Here is a 23494-nt window from a genome sequence, read left to right as displayed (position 1 = left end):
ACTCATCAAGTTATATACATTAAAGATAATCAGCCCTTTACATGTCAATTGCATTTCAATAAAATGGTTAAAGAAAGAAATGAAAAAGGCAATGAAAGAGTGAAGCTGTGTTTACCTAATTTCAAAACAGTGAAATACATCAGATTTCTTTTTTTCTTATGAGTATTTATAGATATAGTTATGTTGTATTTTCTGAGTTCAGAGGTAAGAAAGATATTCTCCTATAAAAAAGATAAATAATATTCCAGTATCAATAATTCATCCCTCCCCCCCCAAAATTCAGTGGAAAAATTCATAGTGAGCAAAACATAAAAAAAGACAGCATTAGCAAGAGTGTTGAGCCAAGCCATATGGGAGCCTGAGCAGGAGAAAAAAAATCAAGAATTCTGATCCTGTCTTTTTGGAAAGTTGATATTTTGCTCATCGTGAATTTGGCATTCACTTTGGTTTTTCAAAATTTTGTGTTGAAATGCTATTTATCTGAAATACTGAGTTTTGGGTACCGCTTTTCTTTTTATTCAGGTGGAGTTCATACCACATAAAATTAACCACTTCAAAGAGTACAGTGCAGCAGCCCTTAGCACATTCACAATGTTGTGCAACCATCATCTTTATCCTATTTAGTTCTGGAACATTATCATCCCCCAAAGGACATCAGTACCCATCCGCAATCACTCCCCATCCCCACCTTACCACTGCGTTAGCCTGTCCTTTAATGGTGCAACAGCAATGGTGACTAACAGCTGCTAGCACATCAGCATGAACCAAGTTAGCCGCACCAAACCGTGCCGAGTCCTTCTGTTCTTCGCCGACTCGCTCATGGTTCAAAAAAACAAAAGCCATTATTTTATTGATGAAGCAATAAAAACTATGTATTTTACTAAACCTCGACTTTTGAGTGCATCCCTTCATTTTTTCTGCTTTTAATTGTTTTTTTTAAAAAAAGACTTTTGTTTTATTTATTTTTATTTATTAAAGATTTTAAAATTTATTTTAGACAGAGAGAGAAAATGAAAGAGTGCAGGTTGTGAGGGCAGAGGAGAGAGAGTCTCAAGCAGACTCCATGTTAAGCGTGGAGCCCAAGGTGGGGCTCGATCTCATGACCCTGAGATCAGCCCAAACCAAGAGTTGGGGTGGGGGCGCTCAACTGATTGCACCACCCAGGCACCCCCAGACTTTTGTTTTAACAGTTTTACATTCACAGCGAAATGGAGCAGAAGGTACAGAGATTTCTCATATGTCTTCTACCCTCACTCACACACAGCCTCCCCATCATCAACAACCCCCGCCAGAGCAGAGCATTTACTGTAACTGATGAACCCCCACGGACACACCATTATTGCTCAGAGTCCACAGTTTACGTTAGGGGTTGTGCTTGGTGTTGTACATCCTGTGGGTTTGGACAAATGTAGAATGACATGCATCTACCATTATACTCTCAGACAGGGGAGTTTCCTTTCTCTGTGCTCCACTAATTCTTCCCTCCTTTTTCCCTCCCCACTGCCAAACACATCTCACTGACTCCGTAGTTTTGCCTTTTCCCAAATGTCATAGTTGGATTCACACTATGCAGCCTTTTCAGATTGGCTTCTCTTACTTAGTAATATGCATTTAAGTTTCCTCTGTGCCTTTTCATGACTTGAGAGCTTATTTCTTTACAACGTTAAATAATATTCCATTGCCTGGATGGACCACAGTTTATCCATTTGCCTACTGAAGGACATATTGGTTGCTCCTGAGTTTTGGCAGTTATGAATAAAGCTGCTATGCCCATCTGTGTGCAGGTTTTTGCATAGATATAAGCTTTCAACCCCTTTGGGTAAATATCATAGAGTGCCATTACTGGACAGTATGGTAAGAGGATGTTTAGTTTTGTAAGATGCTGCCAAACTGTTTACTAAATGCTGTATCAGATCATGTCTTTTTAATATTCCATAGGATGAAATGGAAAGTGTGCATAAAGCATTTTTCTGCATGCTGAATTACTATGGTAGCTGTCTCCAGGAAAATACACCTGCATCATTGTTTGATTTGCAAGCTGAAACAGCTACTTTTTAAATGGGATACCATTTTTAGATATACAAACCTGTTACCCTGAGATCGATATTATTTGACAGACATTCTTCACAAAAGTGAAAGAGAGGGGCCTGTCACTTCAAGAAAAGCAACGGACAGTATTTTTTTTTTTTTTTTTACCAGTGATAATGTTTGAGCTTTTAAGTGAAAACTGGAATTTTGAAAAATCTGTATTTACCACAGTGATCTTGACAGCTTCCTGATGTTTAAAGGCTTTTCTTTTCTTTCTTTCTCTCTTTTTTAAAAAAAGATTTTATTTATTTGAGAGAGACAGTGAGTAAGAGAGAAAGCACAAGTCAGGGAAAAGAGAGAGGGAATAGCAGATTCCCCGCTGAGCAGGGAGCTGAACAGGGATCATGACCTGAGCCTAAGGCAGATGCTTAACCATCTGAGCTACCCAGGGGCCCCTAAAGACTTTTTTCGTGAGACTGGTGGTCATACTAAACAACTGCGACTTTTGGATATCGAATAATGAAATGTGTTCATATTCAGAAAATCTGTGTAACTCAATGAACTAGTACTTTTCAAATGACTAGTGCATGATGTTCCAAAATCATGCATGGGTAAAAGATGCCATTCAAAGGATTTTAATGTTAATAGAGTAGAAAAGGTTCACTGGCAGTCTCAGATCTCACACTGCAACTATCCTTTAAGAAACTAAGACATAGGGTGCTCAGTCATCAAGCGTTTGCCTTTGGCTCAGGTCAAGATCCCAGGGTCCTGGGATCAAGTCCGCATTGGGCTCCCTGATCAGCGGGAAGCCTGCTTCTTCCTCTCCCACTCCCCCTGCTTGTGTTCCCTCTCTCGCTGTGTGTTTGTCAAATAAATAAATAAAATCTTAAAAAAAAAAAAAGAAACTAAGACATATTGAGGGAGACCTGGATAGTGCAGTTGGTTAAGCGTCTGACTCCAGGTTCCAGCTCAGGGTCCTGAGATTGAGCCCCACTTTGAGCTCCACACTCTGCACAGAGTCTGCTTAAGATTCTCTCTCCATCCATTCCCCATCCCTCTCTCTCTCAAACAAATAAATAAGTCTTAAAAAAAAAAAGAAACTAAGGGGATCCTGGGTGGCTCAGTCAGTTAAGTGTCTGCCTTCAGCTCAGGTCATTGTCCTGGGGTCCTGGGATCAAGCCCTGCATCAGGCTCCCTGCTCAGTGGGGTGTCTGCTTCTCTTTCTGGCCCTCCCCTATCTCATGCTCTGTGTTTCTCTCACTCGCTCAAATAAATAAACACAATCTTAAAAAAAAAAAAAGAAGCCAAGGCATATTAAATTTTGGTATATTCTCAAAGAATAGCCACAAGTATCTGAAAAATTGATTAAAATATTCTCCTTTTTAAGGGGAGCCTGAGTGGCTCAGTGGGTTAAGCTTCTGCCTTCAGCTGGGTTTATGATCTTGGGGTCCTGGGATTGAGCCCTGTGCAGGGCTCTCTGCTCAGCGGGGAGCCTGCTTTCCCCTTTCTCTCTGTCTGCTTCTCTGCCTACTTGTGATCTCTGTCAAATAAATAAATGAAATCTTAAAAAAATATTCTCCTTTTTCCAATTACCTGTCCATGTGAAGTTAAGTTTTCTTCATACACTTCAACTAAAACAGCACATCATGACAGATTCAAGGCAGAAGATACACATTCTCATTGTTCAAGATTATTCAAGATTCTCATTATTAATAATTATTAATAATAATGAGAATTCTCATTATTCAAGACAATTTTGTTCTATAAAGTTGCTGCAAATACTGAATTAGTGAATACTGAGCCACTGCCCTCAGGGAGAAATACAGGGTTAGGTTTCTACAAGCCTGTGTCACATTTTTTACAACCAACCATTCACCAGTCAATGCTTAACTCTGTTTTATGTGTGTTTCTGTGTAAAGACACCTTATTTAACATATGCTGTTGGTTTATTAACGTTGAATTCACAACCAACAGCACTCTAACTCATGACGAGTGAAGCTCTTCTAGCATACGTTTCTCAATGAGGCACACCGCAGCCTTCTTGTGCTAACCAACCCTAGACAGTACTCAGCACTACGCCTTAGGCCATTTTAAACAGCAAAATCAACAAAGAGCACACAAATGTGAAAAACACGGTACTAAATAGACTGAAAGAGGACATCTTCTACTGCACAGCATCTGAAACATGAAGGCAGAACACAGCCCTGTTTAGCTTCAGCTGGGAACGTGCATGCCAGCCAGTTCAAATTTTGTATCTCTGTAAGCATGTCTGCTAATGGCCACAAAGTGCCACAGGTATTGATTTTGGGGTCATATAGAAGTTTAAGTGAGTGGGTGACTTGTAAATATGGAATCCTCGCATAATGAGGATTGACTGTATGAAAATCCCTTCCTTCCTTTCTTCTTTTTTTTTTAATATTTTATTTATTTATTTGTCAGAAAGAGAGCACAAGCAGGGGGATCGGCAGGCAGAGCAGACAGAGGGAGAAGCAGTCTCCCCCATGAGCAGAGAGCCTGATGTGGGACTCGATCCCAAGGCCCTGGAATCATGACTTGAGCTGAAGGCAGATGCTTAAACGACTAACCACCCAGGCGTCCCTCCCACTTTCTTTCTATTAAGTGAGATACGAAAGCAATTTGCAAAAGTGTAAAACGTTACTTGTCTTCTCATAATTTTTTCTTGTGTTGGAAAATATAATTATTTTTCATAGAATATGTTATTTTTTAAATCAAAATTGATTTATTTCTCTTATAGGTGTAGTTAGAATTATCACAGGTGGACAGATTAATAGTGGAAATCCATTATACTCAAAAACTATCTTTTTGGTAGTGGAGATCATCAAAAGACAGAGGAGCTCACTGAAACCAGTTAATCATCAACTAATGTCAGAAACCCTGTTATTAATAATTTTTGCATTAAACATTAGGGTCCCAGGGAATAGATACATTCCTTGAAAGGGGATTAACCTTTTTAAAATTTATTTTTATTAACATATAATGTATTATTTGCTTCAGGGGTACAGGTCTGTGAATCATCAGTCTTACACAACAGAATATGCTATTTAGACGAACATATAATGAGTTTATTTTTAGGTTAAGATGAGTAAATAAATATTTTAAAAGCTTTCCCAGCCTTAACTTCTAATACAGTGAAGATGGATAATTATAATCCCAGATGAAAACTTTCCAATGTCCCATGATCTTTTTAATCAACAGACACACTTTCTTAGAAGAATTTTGGATTTATAGAAAAATTGAAAGCATGGTACAGAGAATTCCCATATTCCTCCTCAATGATTTCCCCTCTCTTTTATTAGTATGATACATTTATTTCAATTAGGGAGTCAATATTGATACATTATTATTAAAGTCCACACTCTGTGGAAATGTCCTTAGTCTCCCCCCTAGTATCCTTTTTCTGTTCTGGGAGCCCCTGTGGGACTCACATTTCATGAGGCTACTCTTTGCTGTGACAGTGTCTCAGACTTTCCTTATGTTTGATGGCTTGACATTTTTGAGGAGTACTAGCTCAGTATATCATAGAATGCCCCTCTATTGGAATTTGATTTTTTTTGAAGGTATGATCAGACTGCGGTTTTGAGTTTTGGAGATCCACTCTTACTGTTAAAAGTGTTTAAAAAAAAGGGAGGTGCCTGGGTGGCTCAGTTGGTTAAGTTGGTTGATTTTGGCTCAGGTTGTGATTTCAGGGTTGTGATCCCAGGGTCAAGAGATGGAGCCCCATGTTGGGCTCCGCCCTGAGCATGGAGCCTGCTTAAGATTCTCTCTCTCTCCCTCTGCTCCCCACTCACGCTCTCTCTCTCTCTCAAAAAAAAAAAAAAGAGTGTAAAGAGGTTCTGAGAACCAATCATTTCAGAACTTCTCCGATTTACTTATTATTTTGTGTAAAAGAGCAAGGGGTGCTCTGTCTTCTTCCCTGCTCAATCCCCAGCTTCTAGCACAGCCTAGCCCCACCATGGACACAAGATAAATATTTGTGGGGTGAATGACTACAAAAGGCAGGAGCTCTAGGCTCAGGCTCAGAGACCAGAATCTTCCTGCATAGCCCCTGACAGAAAAAGATGGAGTGGGGAGGGTTCAGGGAGGAGTTGCAGGTGTGGTCCAGGAGAACCTGTCACCTAGGGCAGGGGCTCAACCTTAGGCACACACTGAAATCACTCAGGGAGTATGAAAACACGCTGATGCCTGATCCCCACACAGGGACACTAATGGAATTGGTCTAGGGTGCCACTTGGGCATCAGAATTTTTTAAAAAAAGTTCCCCTGGTAATCGCCAGGTACAGCTAAGTTTGAGAACCACCTATCTGGGGGAGGGGTGCTACTGTCGAGGAGGAGAGTAGGGTAGTATAGAGAAAGAGCTGGAACTCAGGAGGTTGCTCCCTGCCTGTGTGACTTTGGGAAAGTTACTGAACCTCTCTGTAAGGCTTTCCCTTCATCAAATGGGGGTAGTGGTATCTACTTCAGAGGGGTGTGTAGATTAACTATAAGCAAAAGAGCCTGCCCAGGCTAGGAAGTTCCCCTCAACAGTTGTTCGATAACAACAACAGCAGTAACAAACATATACTGATTTTTATGACCTGTGGGGCTGAGACCTCAGCTCTTGAAAAGGGCAGTTAGCTTTTAGGAGAGGCAGAGGGGGGTTGGAATCGACCAAATCGGTGTCGTTTGAGAAGAAACGCAGGATCAACTTTGCCAGGTGTACTCTAAAGACAGCGAAGAATAATATTAATTACAACAATACAGGAATTATTCGTCTCCCATCTGTACGATGCTTCATGGGGCTCGCAGCATTTCCACACTCACGCGCTCGAATTTTTCTCAGCTTTAATTTTCTGTGGGGTCGGCCAAGTAATCTCCGTTGTTTAAATAAGGCCAAGCTCAGAGAGGGAGAGGGGCTGGCCCAAGGGCACACAGCGGCCAAGAGGCCAAGGCCCGGCTGTGTGCCCGAAAGGAGAAGCGGGGCCACGGAGCCCACGTGGAGGCCGGGGCGCCTGGAGGGTGGCCCCCGCGTCTGGCCCAGACCTCCTCGGGGGATGCGGGTCCGGGCCCAGCGGTACCCGGGCGGGTCCCGCAGCTCTCCCGGGACTTTCGGGCCTGGTCGCGGGGGGGGGGGGGGGGGGGGGGGGGGGGGGGGGGGGGGTGGTGGTGGGGAGGCGCGGGAGGCTGGGGCTCGGAGGCGCGGCGCCGAGGCGGGGGCAGGGGCGGGACGCGGGAGAGGCCACCCACCTCGCCCAGCCCAGGATCCCCCTCCCTCCCCACCCGCGCCTTGCCCTTCCTCCCGCGCTGCGGCTGAGCCTGGGCTCGGCGCGGGGGAGGTGGGGGGCATCCCGGAGGGGATCCCGCCCCCTCCCCCGGCCGCCCCGCGCCCCCGCACCCACGTGAGCGCAGGGCCAGCCGGAATCCCACCCGCTGCATAGCGCGTCCCGGCTTCGCGCCGGTGCCTCCGCGGTCCTGTCCCCGCGCCAGCTCGGCGCCATCCCTGGCGGCTTCCCGCTGCTCCCGCCCGGCGCTTGGTCGGGCTTCGGCACCTGCATCCGGGCGCAGAGCGCAGGCCGAGGCGCGGGCAGGCCGCCCCCGCCGTTCCGGGAGCGGGTGAGTGGGGACACCGCGGCTCCGCTCCGCCAGGGGCTTTGGGGTCGGGGCGGGCGGGATCCGAGGCGGGCTTGGCCCACCTTGGGGTCAGGCGGGTGGGGCGCCCTTGCGTCCGCGTTCCCAGCTCTCGGCCGCCTTTGTCTCTGCTGCTCCTCAGCATGATCGCCGCCGTTCGTCAGATCGCCTTGGTGAGTTTCCTACCACCTTAGCCATTCATTACCTGTGGGCTCATTACCCATCTTCCTCCTCCTCATCCCGTCTCTCTGACCGTGGCCTCAATTCGTGGGCAGGTTTCCATCTCTGTGCGTGATGCTTCCTCCATTTCCAGGGCTCGGCTCCCATCCCTATCAGGGTGTTTATTCCTCCAACTCCGGACAGACTGATTGTGACTGAGACTTTGGCCGCCGTTACACCGGTGGTGGGTGGGAAGTTGTGTGTGGGGTGGTGGTGGTGGTGTGTGTGTGTGAGAGGCTGAATTTATGAGTGGCTCGCCTTCCTAGAGAGGTGTGTGGGCTGGGTGCTTAAATGTGGGAAGGAATTTGAATGTCTGAAGTTTTGTGTCTGGAGTCCCAAGTTGTGTGTGTGTGTGTGTGTGTGTGTGTCTGTGAATTCTGTGGCTCTCGGTGTATGGAGTTTCATTTAGGAAGAGGAATTGTTCAGGGTCTTGAAGGTGTGTGGGGAGTTGTATGTCTGATGGTGTGCATGAAAGTGTGTGTGTTTGTGTGTGTAGGGATTGTATGACCGACACTGCAGGAGTGGAGTTGCATTTCTGAAGGTGTGCGTGGGCTTGTGTGTCTGAAGAGTTCTGTGTGTGTGACTGTATGTCTGTGCAGTGGTATTTGTGTCAATTGCACACAGAGGTGTGTGAGATTGTGCGTTTGAAGCTGTGCGTGATATGTTATGTATGTGATTTCTCTCCTCTCTTTCCTTCCCCAATCACTCCTCTGGCCAGCAGAGTGTTGAGATAAAATGTAGAGGAACATACATTTACCCACTGAGCTTGCTTCGGTTTTAGGATGTAGAGGCCCTTCCTTTCTTTCCTTTGGCTCCAAGGGAGGGGTGGCCATCACATCTTACTGCATCCCAAAATCAAGGATGGGGAAACCAGGTGGGAGACCCATCCTGAGCTCCTGCATATGGGGACAACTTGAAGGGCCACTTCCCAAGCAGCAAGTCTTAAAAAAAAAAAAAAAAAGAAAAAGAAAAAGAAAAAGAAAACAACAAAAACCAGGGTCAAGAGAATGCCTAGGACCAGGAGAGACTGGAAAAGAGAGAACCCAGGGTTCAGTGTTTGTCTCCGCCCTCAGCTGTGTGTCTGTTGGGTTTCTGCTTTATATCAACCCCAGTTGATCTCTATTTTGTGCCCATCAGGCGCTGTTCTAAGCGTCATGTGAATTGGGCCATCCAAGCCACACAAAAGTGACCAGTTCCATCAAGGTGGAGGGAGATTTGAAATAAAGAGCTTAGGTACGCTCTTCTGTTAGGACAGGGACTAGCAAATTTTGTCAGTGAAGGGCCAGAGAGATTGTACTGTGGCCCACACACTCTCTGTCCCAACACCCCTGCTCAGATGTTGTAGTATGAAAGTAGCCATAGGCAACATGTAAGAAATGAGTGTGGCTCTGTGCCAATAAAACTACTTATAAAAGCAAGCAGTGGGCTGGATTTGGCTCTTGGACGATTGTTTGTCCATTTCTGCAATACTCTGTACTGTTTCTTGTAAGGAAGGAGACAAAACTAGTTCTGGATCCTTTGTGGCTAGTTGGGATCTCAGCTGGACACTCCCTGGGGACCCACAGGTAATTCTGTGCTACTGCTTGGTGACTGGGAACATGCATTCTAGAGAGAGGGAGGAATTATGAGTTTCCTGTGTAGTCTGTGGTTCCAAGTCTGGGATTTTTCACTGCAAGGTGAGAATCAGTGAAACTATGGTTTCAAAGTGATGGACCCATTTGGAGCAGGACCCCAACTGGGCTTTAGCATTGAGAATCGGGGCTTGGACCTGGAGGGAGCAGGGCCTGAAGAGTAGAGGCAGGTGTACCATGCTTTGGATATGGGGGACCAGAAAAAGGCAAGGAAGACAGTGGCCCCAGAAAAGTGACTGCACAGCCAGTGGCAAGAAAAAAAAAAAAATCCAGGGGTCTACCTACTGGTGGAACTGAGACTTCTCTCAGACTCCCATATTCCCAGCCCCGACCTGGGTGAAGTTTGGCACAGGAACAATATTGACTGTCTTCCTTTGGCTTGGAGAGTTTTTAAAGAGCCAAATAAATCTGGTGTATTTGTCAGGAAACAACACACCAGAAAAGCAGAACTGGAAAGATATGAGCAAAGTTAAGGGAAACCAGTAAGAATGATGTAGTAACACTCAGGGACCAGCAAGAGTGGGGGTGGGGAAAGGGGCGGGACCAGCAGGGAGGAAGGGAGGGAGGAGGACAGGGCAGAGCCTTGGCTGATACAAAGGATTGTGTTTCTTTTTTAGTTGAAACATATTTGACATGTAACATTGTATAAGTTTAAAGTGTGTACCATGTTGTTTTGATACATTTATATATTGTAATATGATTGTCATTGTAGTAGTAGCTCCTCTATCTGGTCAGGAGAGCCAAGAACACCCAACAGGGAAAGGATGGTCTCTTCAACAGGTGTTGGGAAAACTGGATAAAAACATACAGAAAATGAAATTGGACCCCTATTTTATACTACTCAGAAAAATTAACTTGAAATGGATCCAAGCCTTAAACATAAGACCTGATGCCATAAAACTCCTAGAAGACAAGGTAGGGAAGAAGCTCCTTGACATTGGGCTTGGCAAAGATTTTTTTGCATATAACACCAAAAGCATAAAAAAAAGCAAAAATAAACAAGTGAGACCACATTACACTAAACACTGCACAGTAAACGGAAATGAAAAGGCAACCTACAGAATGGGAGACATTTTTTTGTAAACCACGTATCAGATAAGAGGTTAATATCCTAAATATATAAAGAACCCATACAACTCAATAACAAACAACAATCTGATTAACAAATGGACAGAGGAACTAAATAGACATTTTTTCAAAGAAGGCATCCGAATAGCCAATAGATACATAGGACTGACAGGAGACTGAGGCAGAGGAACGCAACCTTGGCTGAACAGGGGTGTGGCAGGGAGAATGCTGCTCCCACCAGCCATTCTGCTGCTTCCCACTGGTCAGACCAAAAAGGGAGCCAGTGGGCAAGGGATCCTGGGCAATGTCACCCCTGGTGGTCAACTGTTTGCCTGAAGTGAATCTACAGGGTCAACAGAATTCCCAGGTTGCCTGGAATATGGACACTATCACACTTATTTTTTTTTTTCCTGTGAGATCATTGCAGGCCTGTCTGTCTATCGTTCAAGAATAGGATGTCCAGTGCCCTGGGCCCATGATACCTTTAGGGATCCACAGAAATGTTTTAACTTATTTTTTTTAATTTTTTATAAACATATAATATATTTTTATCCCCAGGGATACAGGTCTGTGAATCACCAGGTTTACACACTTCACAGCACTCACCATAGCACATACCCTCCCCAATGTCTATAACCCCACCCCCCCTCTTGTTTTAACTTATTTTGTATTTTATTTATTTATTTTGTTTTCATTTTTTTAAATCAGAAGAATTACACTTTTATTTTTTTAATTTAATTTAATTTTTCAGTGTTCCAAGATTCATTGTTAAGAACTACACTTTTAGATCAAAGAAAATGGTTTAATGTATAATGTTAGGTGAAATTCACATATCAGAAACTCAACCATTTTAAAGTGGCTTCAGTGGCCTTTAGTACATTCTCAATGTTGTGCAACCATTCCCTCCATCTAGTTCCAAAATACTATATTCATTTTTGTAACAATTCACTTGTAAAAATATAATTTAATATTTTAATATAATATATATATTTTAATGGAGGAAGGAGTCCACAAAAATAAAAGTTCTTCTGGCTCATGCTACAAGCTGCCTGATACATGTAACATGTTTCACTGGTAAAGGATGGGCAGGTTTTAATTTTTACATGCATTTTGTTTAATGTGTATTAAAATATAAGTTGCATTTCAAGTAATGATCTCATTTCCATTTAAGAGATATTTATTTAAATAAGCATATAAGGTTACAGGGATGGGGTCAAATACAGAGGAGACACAAAAGTCTGAAGTTTGGGAGACACCCAGAGTGATTCTGAACATCACATTTCCCTTCAAAAATGGATCTTGAAGAGCCAATGGGGTGGAGAGGAGAAGGTAATTGAGGGAAATTGGAAGGGAAGGTGAACCATGAGAGACTATGGACTCTGAAAAACAATCTGAGGGTTTTGAAGGGGCAGGGGGTGGGAGGTTGGGGGAGCCAGGTGGTGGGTATTAGAGAGGGCACGGATTGCATGGAGCACTGGGTGTGGTGCAAAAACAATGAATACTGTTACGCTGAAAAGAGATTAAAAAAAATGGATCTTGAAGAGCCACTGGGGTCAAGGATTATCATTTCCTTCCTGAGGGATCCCACCTCCAGCCCCTCTGCTCACTCATGCAGGGCACTTGTATTTATTGGGCACTCACTGTTTGCCAGGCACCTGCTGATTTTGTCGTTGTGGAAAGGCCACTTGTTAGCACTACCAGGCCAGACACCAAACCATATTAGTTTGGGGGGACTAACACCAGGATGCCTTGTCTAGGGCTCTGCATGCAGTTGGTGCTCAGTAAAGGCGCCCTAGTTTGGTTTGTGTGCTGGGACAACTCCCAGCTGCTTGTGAGGATATGAAAAAGGAGGGCTCTGGAGTCAGGGATGGCAAAGGTTTCCATTACATTGTGGTCTCCTTCCCCTTCATGTCTGGGAGCGGATTGTGGAGATCTGGACCCTTTTCTGCCAGGATTTAACTCTAAGCCCCAGGCAGTGTTCTCAGGTGTCCCAGCACGGGCACATCCCACGTGGACAGGTGGACATGGCCCCTCCCCTGATGTTTGGATTCTGAGTTCCTCCTTTGTCCACCCTTTCCCCTGTCCCCACAGCCACCTTCTGTCCTCTCCCTTACCAGAAAGCCCCTCTGTCCCCCGCAGATAGACCATGAGCAGCCACGGGAACAGCCTGTTCCTGCGGGAGAGCGGCCAGCGGCTGGGCCGGGTGGGCTGGTTGCAGCGGCTGCAGGAGAGCCTGCAGCAGAGAGCACTGCGCACGCGCCTGCGCCTGCAGACCATGACACGTGAGCACGTGCTGCGCTTCCTGCGCCGGAACGCCTTCATCCTGCTGACCGTCAGTGCTGTGGTCATCGGTGAGCTGGCTGGGAGGGGCGGAGACCTCAGAGAAATTCCCTGCACGCACACATCGTCACTCCACCCACCCATTCTCACCGGCACATGCACTTGGCAACACCCACCGCTTTCCCCCGCATAAGGACACATTCACACAAATGGGGCCCAGTGACCCAAACCATTCCACAGAGCCCTTCTTTTGGTTCTAGGAGTCAGCCTGGCCTTTGCCTTGCGCCCGTACCAGCTTACCTACCGCCAGATCAAGTACTTCTCTTTCCCTGGAGAGCTTCTCATGAGGATGCTGCAGATGCTGGTGCTGCCACTCATTGTCTCCAGCCTGGTCACAGGTGAGAGAGCCCAGGCCAGTGTTGGCCTCCGAGACCCATCCTGGAGTCCCGACTCAAACCTGGAGCCAAAGCTATGGCAAGCATGGGATCACCTCCCTATCTTAGAACCTCAAACATGAACCCTGCACCTGCCCGGAGTTCTTGGCCAAAGTCTAGATCTTCATCAGACTCAGGTTCCAGTCCCCATATGACCTATGCCACTTATCTCAGTAACTTTACCGTGCTTTTCCGTGTAGATAAAATACCAGCCTGCTAGGGGCTTATCATCATCCAAAGATGAAAGAAAGGCTGTGATAGGGCAGCTGGGGGGAAGATACAATGGCATCAAGGGTCAGGGGGTGGGATTGGGTGAAAGTGTTTGAGATGGAGGTGACAGGATGGTGGATGGGGGCCAGGGTAGAAATAGGGATGAGTTATGCAGAGGTTGAAAACTTTTTTGGTAAAGATCCAAGTAGTAAACATTTTCAACATTGGGGGCCATATGATCTCTGTCAACTATTTAGTTCTGCTATGGTAGTGCAGGAGCAGCTGCAGATTCACCTGTAAGCAAATGCGTGTGGTTGTGTTCCAATAAACCTTTATTTATAAAGACAGAGAGGGGGCCAGATTTAGCCCCTAAGTGGTTGATTGCCAGCCTTCAAGATTTTGGGATGGGAATGAAGATAAAGGACTGAAAGAGTGGTTTCTTGGGTTGGGTTTCCCCGAAGCAGAGCCTAAAATGGGGATATTTGCACAAGTGATATATCAAGAGATAGCATTCAAGAGAGACCCATGAGGAAGCAAGGGGAGCAAGATGGGGCAGGGAAAGAATCTAAGCAGAGATGGGTTCAGAAGAAGGCCGGCCTCTCAGTCTTATCCTATGGATAACTCTGGAGCAGAAGAAAAGCTACAGAATTGTTCTTCCCAACTCTGCCCTCATTTGAATCAAATGAACTGGCCTTCTGAATCCCTGTACCAGGCAGCCTTTGGTTTTAGGTCTTCCATGAGGTATTTCTGGGCAAAGCAACTTTTGTTCTGCTGAGGGCCATTCTCCAGAGAAGGGGGCCACACAAACTGTTGGGAGCCAGCAACGCAGCAGCTGAAGGGCAGTTGTGTTAGCCTGGTAAAGGGCTTTTGGAGGGAGCACCAAAAGAACTATTTCTCACAGATAGGGTACAGTAAGGTGGGCTGGAGGGAAGTATAATCTTGGGGTCAATAGTAGGATGAAGAGTGGAATGAAGGTGACATTATGGTGTAACAGGCATAAATGGAGGGTGGGGTGGGAGTTGAAAAGTTCGGCTTGAAGTAGAGGAAGTTTAGTGAAGTGGGGCTTGGGATGAAGGATGGGGTGGAAGGTGTATTTGGAAAATAGAATAGGGGTTGAAGACTGATAAGAGGGGTCAAATGATGGCAGCGTGGGTGCTGGGGTGGGGCGCAGAAGGAGGAGATTCTTGGTAAATTCTTGTTGAGCTGGTGGTATGAGGGAAATAGAGCTGATGGTTGGGAGAGAGGGTGGTGGGGTGTGGATGATGCTGCTCAGGGTTGCACCACCTGTCCTCCAGGTATGGCATCCCTGGATAACAAGGCAACAGGGCGGATGGGGATGCGGGCAGCTGTGTACTACATGGTGACCACGGTCATTGCTGTCTTCATTGGCATCCTCATGGTCACCATCATCCATCCTGGGAAGGGCTCCAAGGAGGGGCTGCACCGCGAAGGCCGCATTGAGACCATCCCCACAGCTGATGCCTTCATGGACCTGGTCAGGTGACGTCCTTTCTAATTTTGATGGGAACTCTGGCCCTAGATGCAAGCAACCATACTCAAGGAGAGACAAGGTGGCAAGGAGATACTCAAGGGGACGGGCTGATTCAGCCTGGAAATGCAACACCCAAGTTGAACCTAGTTCATTGATACCCATTTAATGTCCTGGAGCCTTGTGCAAATCTTGAGAGTAGCTGACTCCTAGGGTAGGATCTTTTGGGCCTTAGGCTCTGGAGGCTTTAGCTGCATCTTGAAATGAGCTCAGAACAGGTGGTATTTGGTGTTTCCAAGCTCCTTTTCTTTTAAAGAAGCTAAATTTTGCCAACCAGAATCAAGGCTTACCATGGTTCTTCCCTAGTCACGGACTTGGAGGAAACCCACATCTGAGGTCCACAAGTTATCTGTGTTTTTTTAGGCATCACTGGCACATGTGTGTGAATTGAAGTCTGAGGTAGCATAGGGTTCTATGGAAGGGCTTAGAGAAGCATGGATTTGAGGTCCATCTGCACCCCTTTTGAGCTGTGTAGCTTTGGGTAACATCTGTAAGTTCTCTCTGTGTTGGTTTCTTTGTGCATAAAATGGGGACCTTGGTAGTGCTCACTTCAAGAATTATTGTTGTATTTAGATAAGCACTTAGCTTTAGATACTTTAGATAACTTTAACTTTAGATAAGCACTTAGCTCAGTACCTGGTCTAGAATAAGCATTCACTTGTTGGCTGCCATTATTATGGTTGGTATTATTGCTATTATTCTTACTGTTATCACCCTGGACTCCTTCCCAAGGTCTAACCACCTCCCTTCTTCTGATGTTTTTCTGCAGAAATATGTTTCCACCCAACCTGGTCGAGGCCTGCTTCAAACAGGTCAGGGGGAAGTGCACGGTGTGTTCAAGGAGGTTTGAGGGGGGTAGCTTGATGCTGAGTGAGTGGTCCTGGGGTGAGGGAAGGGAAGAAGAGCATGCCAGTGCGGTGGGCAGGGGCATTTGGAAGAGTCTTGGAGAAAGAATGTACCTCCCATTGGTGGAATGATCAAGGGAAGATAACAGAAAAGGACTTAGGCCAAGAGCTGCCTGGGGATGGTGCTGAAGGAGGAACCAGGGCATCTCACCATAGATGGCTGAGGAGAGAGGTTCCCAAATCTCTCTGAACAGGGAGCTTTGAAAAAGGCAGAATCTTTCCTCATTTTTCCATGCATTGGTTGTTCACTCCTTTATTCATGTATTCCTGCACTCGATCTTCTATGCATTGGTCAAGTCCTCTAAATAAGACTCTCCAGGGGTAGCAACCAGGAATTGGTGTTCTAAATAAACTTCTTCAGGAGATTCTGATGAATTGATTTTGGCCCCAATCTCTCCATATTTCAGTTCAAGACACAGTATAGCACGAGGCTGGTAACCAGGACCATAGTGAGGACAGAGAATGGATCTGAGCCGGGCACCTCCATGCCTCCCCTGTCCTCAATGGACAACGGAACTAGTCTCCTGGAAAATGTCACCTGGGCCTTGGGCACCCTGCAGGAGGTGCTGAGCTTCGAGGAGACTGTACCTGTGCCTGGCTCAGCCAATGGCATTAATGCTCTGGGCCTTGTGGTCTTCTCTGTGGCCTTTGGGCTGGTCATTGGTGGCATGAAACACAAGGGCCGAGTCCTTCGGGATTTCTTCGACAGCCTCAATGAGGCTATTATGAGGATGGTGGGCATTATTATCTGGTAAGTGCTGGGTTTTGACGGGGCTGACAGGTGATGGCACGTGGGAAGTGTGGAACCAGGACTGGGAAGTCAGGCTGTGGGGTAGCTGCTCAAGGGGCTATTGGGCCATTTTGCCAAGGTTATTCATGTATGTATTGGTTGATTTACTCATTCATACATTCACTCATAAACTCATTCACAGACTCATCCACGCATTAATGAAGCCATTGTTTGACTGACTGATTAATTTACTCACTCTGCTGTGTATTCGGTCAAGCTCATTCTTTGGCCCACTCATTCATCTCTGCATTTGTTATTCTCCCATTCACTCCCTCATGTATTCCCTGCATTTATTCACTTAACACACTCATTCATTCACTCACCCGATCATTTGTGTCTCATTTGCTCATTTCCTTATTTGTTTATCCACTCACTAGTTATTCCTTAGTTGATGCATGCGTGCATCCATTTTACCATTCTCTATTCCTTCACAAATTCCTTTACTCATTCAGCAGAACTTTTTCTGGGTTAACTTTGTCTAGAATGCAGGGTTATGCTGAATTCAGTCCCTGTCCCCAAGAAGCTTATGAAATCTTGGAGGAGACAGACACATCCTAGATAAGTATATTATAAGGTGGAAGGTTCTAGAGCAAAGGGGTGTTCAAAAAGAGTTGGGAACATGAAGAAGTGAGCAGCCAAGGAAGGGATATGCAGTGAACTCTGCTTGGTAAGGTGAAGAGGGAGTTATGGAAAAGGTTGCCTCATAGTTGGGTCTTGGAAGGCAAGTGGGAACCCAATAGGACAGGAATGGAGAGAGGCCATTCAAGCAGGGAAAGAGAACATACAAAGCCTGCAGGAAGCTGAGTTGGCTGGGGAATTGTGTTCAGGGAGGTAGGAGCACAGGGTAAGTTGGGAGTGGTGGTGCAAATATTAACAAGACTGTCCAGGGCCAGACTGGAGAAGACTTTGTACATAATCTCCAATAATTAAAAAGTTGCATAGGGGGCTAGAGGCCAAGTTTAAAACTTGGAAAAGGAGCTGAGGGGGGAGCTTATCGAGGATAGGCAAGAAGACTGACAAGATGGAAGCTCAACTGTATTGGAAACCATAAACTTATAGAGGTGTCGTTGGCAGAGTTTATCCAGATGTGCTGGCTGGATGAATGTAGAAGGAAAGTAGCTCCATGCAATTGACCTAGGGTTGAGGGGTTTTGTGGAGAATGAAGAGGAAGGATGATGATGAGGGAGCTGGGGAGGGGGTTCACAGAGCAGGCATAGAGGTAGGTGAAGACTGGGAGACAGCTCAGCAGCCTCCCATCTGGTCTCACCATGAGCCCAGCTGAGCCCAGGGGAATATAGATGTGGCCAAAAGAGTGCTCCACATCCGCCTTCCCACCACCTCAGGGTGGGTCTCGTTGTTTCTGACCCAAGCTATTGTACCAATTTCCCAAGAGGTCCCAGCCTCCTCCTGTCCTCCAATGCCTCTACCATGAGAACAACCAAGTGTAGTCTTCAGTTTCTAAAGAGAGGAGTAACGCAGAAGCCTGGTGATGGGTGAATGAAGGCACCACTGGCAGGTGCCAGTGTCTCATCTTGCCAGACTATGATGCGCTGGTTTGTGGGGAGCACAGGTGAGCCCCTGATGAACTCACTCTGTCTCCTCTCACTTGCCACTCCACAAACACTGTCTGCTCTCTTCTCCTTCAGCACTTCTAGCTCATGCTCATCTCAGGGTCTTTGCATGGTGCTTGCAATGCTTCCCCTTCAGATAGATGTGTCTCTTCACATCGTTCAGGCCACTGTGTGAACGTCACATCTCCAGGGAGGCCCTTCCAGGCCACTCATGCTGGTGCAGCCCACTGAGGGACTTTGTTATGCAGCTCTCACCATCTGAAGTTTTTAATTAGGCATTTCTATGTGTATTGCCTGTTTTCCCCGTTAGAATGTAGGTGCCACAGGGGCAGGGACAGTGTGACTGGAGCAGGGTAGGTGCTCAAGAGAGTGGTCGAATAAATAAATGATTTGATAAGACATGTGGTTTGGGATGTCTGGGGGAAATTCAGGTGAAATAACTCAGGGCCAGTGAGTGAGTGAGAATATGCACTTACAGGAAAGAGAACAGGGGCATTGAGGTTACACATTTAAACAGAGTTGGAGGTGGTGAATAAGGGAAGTTTGGAGGCCAGTAATAGGGGATGTTTGGGCCACATCTAGAGAAAGAGTCCCAAGGAGTGACTATTTGGGGAGGGACTTGAATGGTGGAGTGGAGGAAAGCGAAACCTTATAAGATTGTATGTGCTAGAGTTGTAGGAACTTTTCCCTGCTGTTCTAGGTGTGATCTGTGGGTGGGCAGGCAGAGGCAGTGGGATATGTTTATGGGGTCCATCCCTGTTTGTCAGTATGTGGGGAAGTTTGGGGCAGAGTAGGGGTGCTGTATTATGGGCACTGCCTGGCTCTAGGGGCTTATATGGGTAAAGCCTTGGGGATGCCAGCTCTGAGGTTTAGGGGAAGTCATGAGGGCACTCTGACAGGTGTCTGGCTTGGCCTAGGTATGCACCTGTGGGGATCCTGTTCCTGATTGCTGGGAAGATCCTAGAGATGGAGGACATGGCTGTCCTGGGGGGTCAGCTGGGCATGTACACCCTGACCGTCATTGTGGGCTTGTTCCTCCATGCTGGTGGTGTCCTGCCCCTCATCTACTTCCTCATCACCCACCGGAACCCCTTCCCCTTCATTGGGGGCATGCTGCAGGCCCTCATCACTGCCATGGGCACGTCTTCCAGGTATGGCTTCATCCCCCACCCCCAGCACTTTTCTGAGGTTCACTGTCAGTTGTTCACAGGCTCTCCTAAGAGTCCTGGCCCCCAATCCCTGTACTAAAACTCGTCTGAACTATGTGGTAATGTTAGTGGTTCCTGAAGTTCTGCAGGCCAGTCGACACCTGGGTGCTGATCTTCGTCCCAAACTGGTTCTACTGACCTGTTTTCCACATTTTCTATTTCTCTATTTTATGTGGAGGAGAACCAGCTGCCAATTTGAGGTTAGGACAAAGGTGCTCCCTATTCTGTGTCATTTTCTAGCTCAGAGTCTCATTTCCCCTCGAAATGGTCTCTGGGAGCTCACTTGGCTCCTTTCTCCTCCTTCCCCCTTTTTTGTGGTTTTATGGGGTTAGTAAAGAGCTTCCCCTTTCTCCGTCATCCAAATTCAAAGAGGTTTGAGAAGTATCACGAGAGCCAAGGGGGTTGAAGAATAATATCATTGTTGTTACTCATAATGCTGCCTGGAGAATGCGCCTTTTGGTCTTTTGCCAATAAGATTGATGCCATTGTAGCCCAGAATGACACTCACCCGATCACCACAGGGTTGGATCCCCAGAGGCCTTCTTTGTGAGGCCAGGCTTCTCACTGCATGACATCAAGCTGACCAGACCACATGTTTTGTGGTCGACTCCAAGTGAGATGTCCATTCCTTCAACTAAATTCCCCAGTCAGTTCGACTGCTCTTCCATTGCTGTGGAGTGCTGGGGAGAGAGACCAGGAGGGTTAGTGTAGCTGATGTTGCTCCCTGAGCTACATGAGTGGGGATTAGGGGTCTATGTAATGCTTCTCTTTTAACCCTGAGGGTGTGGGAAGTCAGTAGACCCCTAGTCCTTTCCTTTCTGGGAGTGGAAAGTTCACCAGTGGCATGAATAAGTGTCTAGTAATTAGCTTTAAGCTGTTGCCTTTAAGTGGGTCAAGAGACCTTCAACCTAGGGGATTACCATTGCCATGTGCTTCTTGCATCATGAGGAGCCCTTATTCCCCGTGCACAGTTACCAACCTCTGAAATGTTATGCTCCTGCCATCCTCCCCTTGCTCTGGCTCCCACCTGGTCTCCCAGTGTTCTCAGCAGAATCCCACCTTTGGCCCATGGCTACTCCAGTCCCTCCCTGCCACTTCCCATTCTCAGCCTCCAGGGCTCTCTCCCTTAGCTCTGCAACACTGCCCATCACCTTCCGCTGCTTGGAGGAGGGCCTGGGTGTGGACCGACGCATCACCAGGTTCGTGCTGCCTGTGGGGGCCACTGTTAACATGGATGGGACTGCTCTGTATGAGGCCCTGGCTGCCATCTTCATCGCCCAAGTCAACAACTATGAGCTCAACCTGGGCCAGATCACGACCATCAGGTGAGGTGATCCTGGGTGGGATCTGCCAGCAGGTGAGATCTAAGAAGTCATTAGGTTGGCTAGGGGTGGAGGGAGCCTCAGCTTCTTGATGTCAAGGGAGGCTTTGAATATTGGAGGGGGGATGTGGGAAGACCCCAGCTACCCATGCCAAATGAGGCTAAAGGTGAGACTGTGCAACCTGAGGCTATCAGGAGCTGGCTAGACGTTTCAGTCCCATCTTCTCTCACATGCTATGGTGGGAGATCCCTTTGCCCAGTATTCTCCAAAGTATGGCTGGTGCACCCTAATAACCTGAGGCTCTGAAAAGAAGGATGGATCCCTGGGTCTCATTACCCAGAGGTTCCGTATGGTCATTTTAAATGTAACGGCAAACATCACATCCTTCAGGTCTTTGGTCCAGTGTCAACTGCTTAGGGAAGTGTTTCCTGAATATTCTATTTAAAGTGGCATGGTTTGGACTTTCATAGGCCGAACTGTTTCTCTGTTGCACCCTCTGCCTTAGTATATGTTTTAAGTACTCATCTTATTTATTGCCTGCCTCCCCCACTAGAATGTAAGCTCTGTTTGGGCAGGGATTTTCTTTTAAGGGAGTTTCTACTAGGTGTCTAGCGTGTAGTAGATGCTCAATAAATATGAGTTGAAAGAATACATTTATTGAAGGCTGCTTTTTATTTTCAGGCACTTAATTTAAGATGTTCCAGGGAACCACCTCTTCCCTTCTGTTGTGCCCTTTCTCACTCTCTTCCTCATCTTCTCCTTCCCACCTCCTGCCTCCTCCCTGTGTTCTCTCTTCATGTACAGTATCACGGCGACAGCAGCCAGCGTTGGGGCTGCTGGCATCCCCCAGGCAGGTCTGGTCACCATGGTCATTGTGCTCACATCAGTCGGCCTGCCCACTGAAGACATCACGCTGATCATAGCTGTGGACTGGTTCCTGTGAGTGTTCTTCAGGCCCTGGTGCTATCTTTCCTCAACCCCATCCCCGCTTTCCTTGTGAGACCCCTAACCCGTGGGCCCTCATTCCAGCAAGGACAGAGTTGTAGAATTTTAGAGTAGAAGGAAAGTCTTGGAGAATACTCCAAACCATGGCCTGTAGATCCCAAATCCCATAGAGTTAACCTGGGGAGTAGGATGGGGAGGAGATGAGCAATGGGGGCTTTACTGATGAGCCTGAAAAGCCCTTGTCCCTGGAGAAGTCACAAAAAGGTGATCCACGGGACAGAGCTGGCTTGCAATTTTTGTTGTTTTTAGTTTGTGTTTTAAATATTTAACTTTGAAAAACAGAAGGCTTACATTAAAAAAATCTGGACTTTCCTTCCCATTTAGGAGCAGTCAGGTGGATCTGAGTTCCACTTAGACAGGGTCCAGGCTGGCCTGATTTGCTCACAGTTGTTATCTTCCTCATCCTATATGCTGTTCAGCCCACAGCCCCTAATTTTCTCTATCAGATGTTTATATCCTTAAAAAAAAAAAAAAAAAGAATTGCAATGCTAAGATCACGTGAGCTTATCAGAGTTGATCCAACGTACATCTGTTAGGAGGAGGGGAAACTGAGGACATCAAGCGGGAGGCACCTGCATGAGGTTATGTGGTTGTGGATGGAACATGAGCCCCACATCCCAGACACAAGGAACCTCCCACCCTGATGTACCCTCTCCTCCATGAGCTCTTCAAATCTCAGCTAACAGTGGCTTCTCTCTCCCCACCCTTCCCCAGTGACCGACTTCGCACAATGACCAATGTTCTGGGGGACTCTATTGGAGCTGCCGTCATTGAGCATTTGTCCCAGCGGGAGCTGGAGCTGCAGGAAGCTGAGCTTACCCTCCCCAGCCTGGGGAAGCCCTACAAGTCACTCATGGCACAAGAGAAGGGGACGTCCAGGGGACGGGGAGGCAACGAGAGTGCCATGTGAGGGGCCCCCAGCTCTGCCGCTCAGAGAGGAGGGAATAGGGCTGGGGTTGGGGGGGGGATGTCCTAGGGAAGACCTGCTGCCCGAATGACTGTGCACTGAACACACATGTTCTGTCTGGCTTGTTTGGTGGAAACAGAGATAAAGGAGCAGGGACGAAAGGATGTCCAAGGCCTCCATTTCTCTCTAAGTGCATGGGAAGAACTTGTAGAGGGCAGTGAGCAAGGCAGGGAGGAAAAACTTCTCCTGGGACTGGGGGTGAGGACAGCTTTGGGTCCCACAAGCTGAGGGGTCAGCTTATGTTATTTATTTTCTCAAGGAGTGGTGGAATTGAAAGAGGTAAAGGAAAACTACCATTTATTATAATAAAACAATATTCATGATCTCTGTGTTGGGGGTCCCCATGACCATCAGTGATTTGCTAGGACACATGGAACTTGGAAAAGCTGTGATGCTCACGTTTATGACTTACTGCAGTGAGAGGATACAGATTAAAATCTGCAAGGACAAAAGTTGCCTGGGGCAGGGTCCAGAAGACACCAGATGTGGGCTTCCAATTGTCCCCTCTGTGGAATCCCATGGACACCCTTAATTCTCTCAGCAGTGATGGGTGACAGTACATATGCCAGCCAAGGAAGCTCACCTTAGCCTTGGTGTCCAGGATTTTTATTGGGGGTTCTGTCTTGTAGGCATGGAGTGCTTCAGCCCCACACAAGTCAAGTGAATATAGTTTTGTCCAGGG

The 23494-nt window shown here is 46.8% G+C and overlaps 1 protein-coding gene across 3 annotated transcripts; it reads left to right on the top strand.

Annotated features, from left to right (window-relative positions):
* Positions 1-7574: 7574 nt before the first annotated feature.
* SLC1A6 (solute carrier family 1 member 6) lies at positions 7575-23159 on the top strand. Of its 3 annotated transcripts, none has more exons than XM_032867469.1 (10): positions 7575-7638; positions 12711-12922; positions 13112-13249; positions 14791-14995; positions 15814-15856; positions 16357-16700; positions 19228-19461; positions 20649-20843; positions 21645-21779; positions 22560-23159. In XM_032867469.1, the coding sequence occupies exons 2-10, from the start codon at positions 12718-12720 to the stop codon at positions 22753-22755; spliced, it is 1695 nt and encodes a 564-aa protein (XP_032723360.1). In that variant the 5' UTR covers positions 7575-7638; positions 12711-12717; the 3' UTR covers positions 22756-23159. The 3 variants fall into 3 exon arrangements, with proteins under 3 accessions (XP_032723360.1, XP_032723362.1, XP_032723361.1); XM_032867470.1 differs by lacking the exon at positions 7575-7638 and adding an exon at positions 8848-9105; XM_032867471.1 differs by lacking the exons at positions 21645-21779; positions 22560-23159 and adding an exon at positions 21522-21638.
* Positions 23160-23494: the final 335 nt, after the last annotated feature.

This window comes from Lontra canadensis, unplaced genomic scaffold (assembly GCF_010015895.1).
Source record: "Lontra canadensis isolate GAN:19392208 unplaced genomic scaffold, GSC_riverotter_1.0 scaffold35, whole genome shotgun sequence".
In the NCBI taxonomy this organism is placed as follows: Eukaryota; Metazoa; Chordata; class Mammalia; order Carnivora; family Mustelidae; genus Lontra; species Lontra canadensis.
This window is presented reverse-complemented; position numbering and strand designations above follow the sequence as displayed.

Bases quoted from the DNA above. Each gene is read 5' to 3' on its own strand.
- SLC1A6 (XM_032867469.1), top strand. From the start codon at position 12,718: ATGAGCAGCCACGGGAACAGCCTGTTCCTGCGGGAGAGCGGCCAGCGG. The intron at 12,923-13,111 runs GTGAGCTGGCTG...TTTTGGTTCTAG, and splicing joins CGTCAGTGCTGTGGTCATCG to GAGTCAGCCTGGCCTTTGCC. The intron at 13,250-14,790 runs GTGAGAGAGCCC...CCTGTCCTCCAG, and splicing joins TGTCTCCAGCCTGGTCACAG to GTATGGCATCCCTGGATAAC.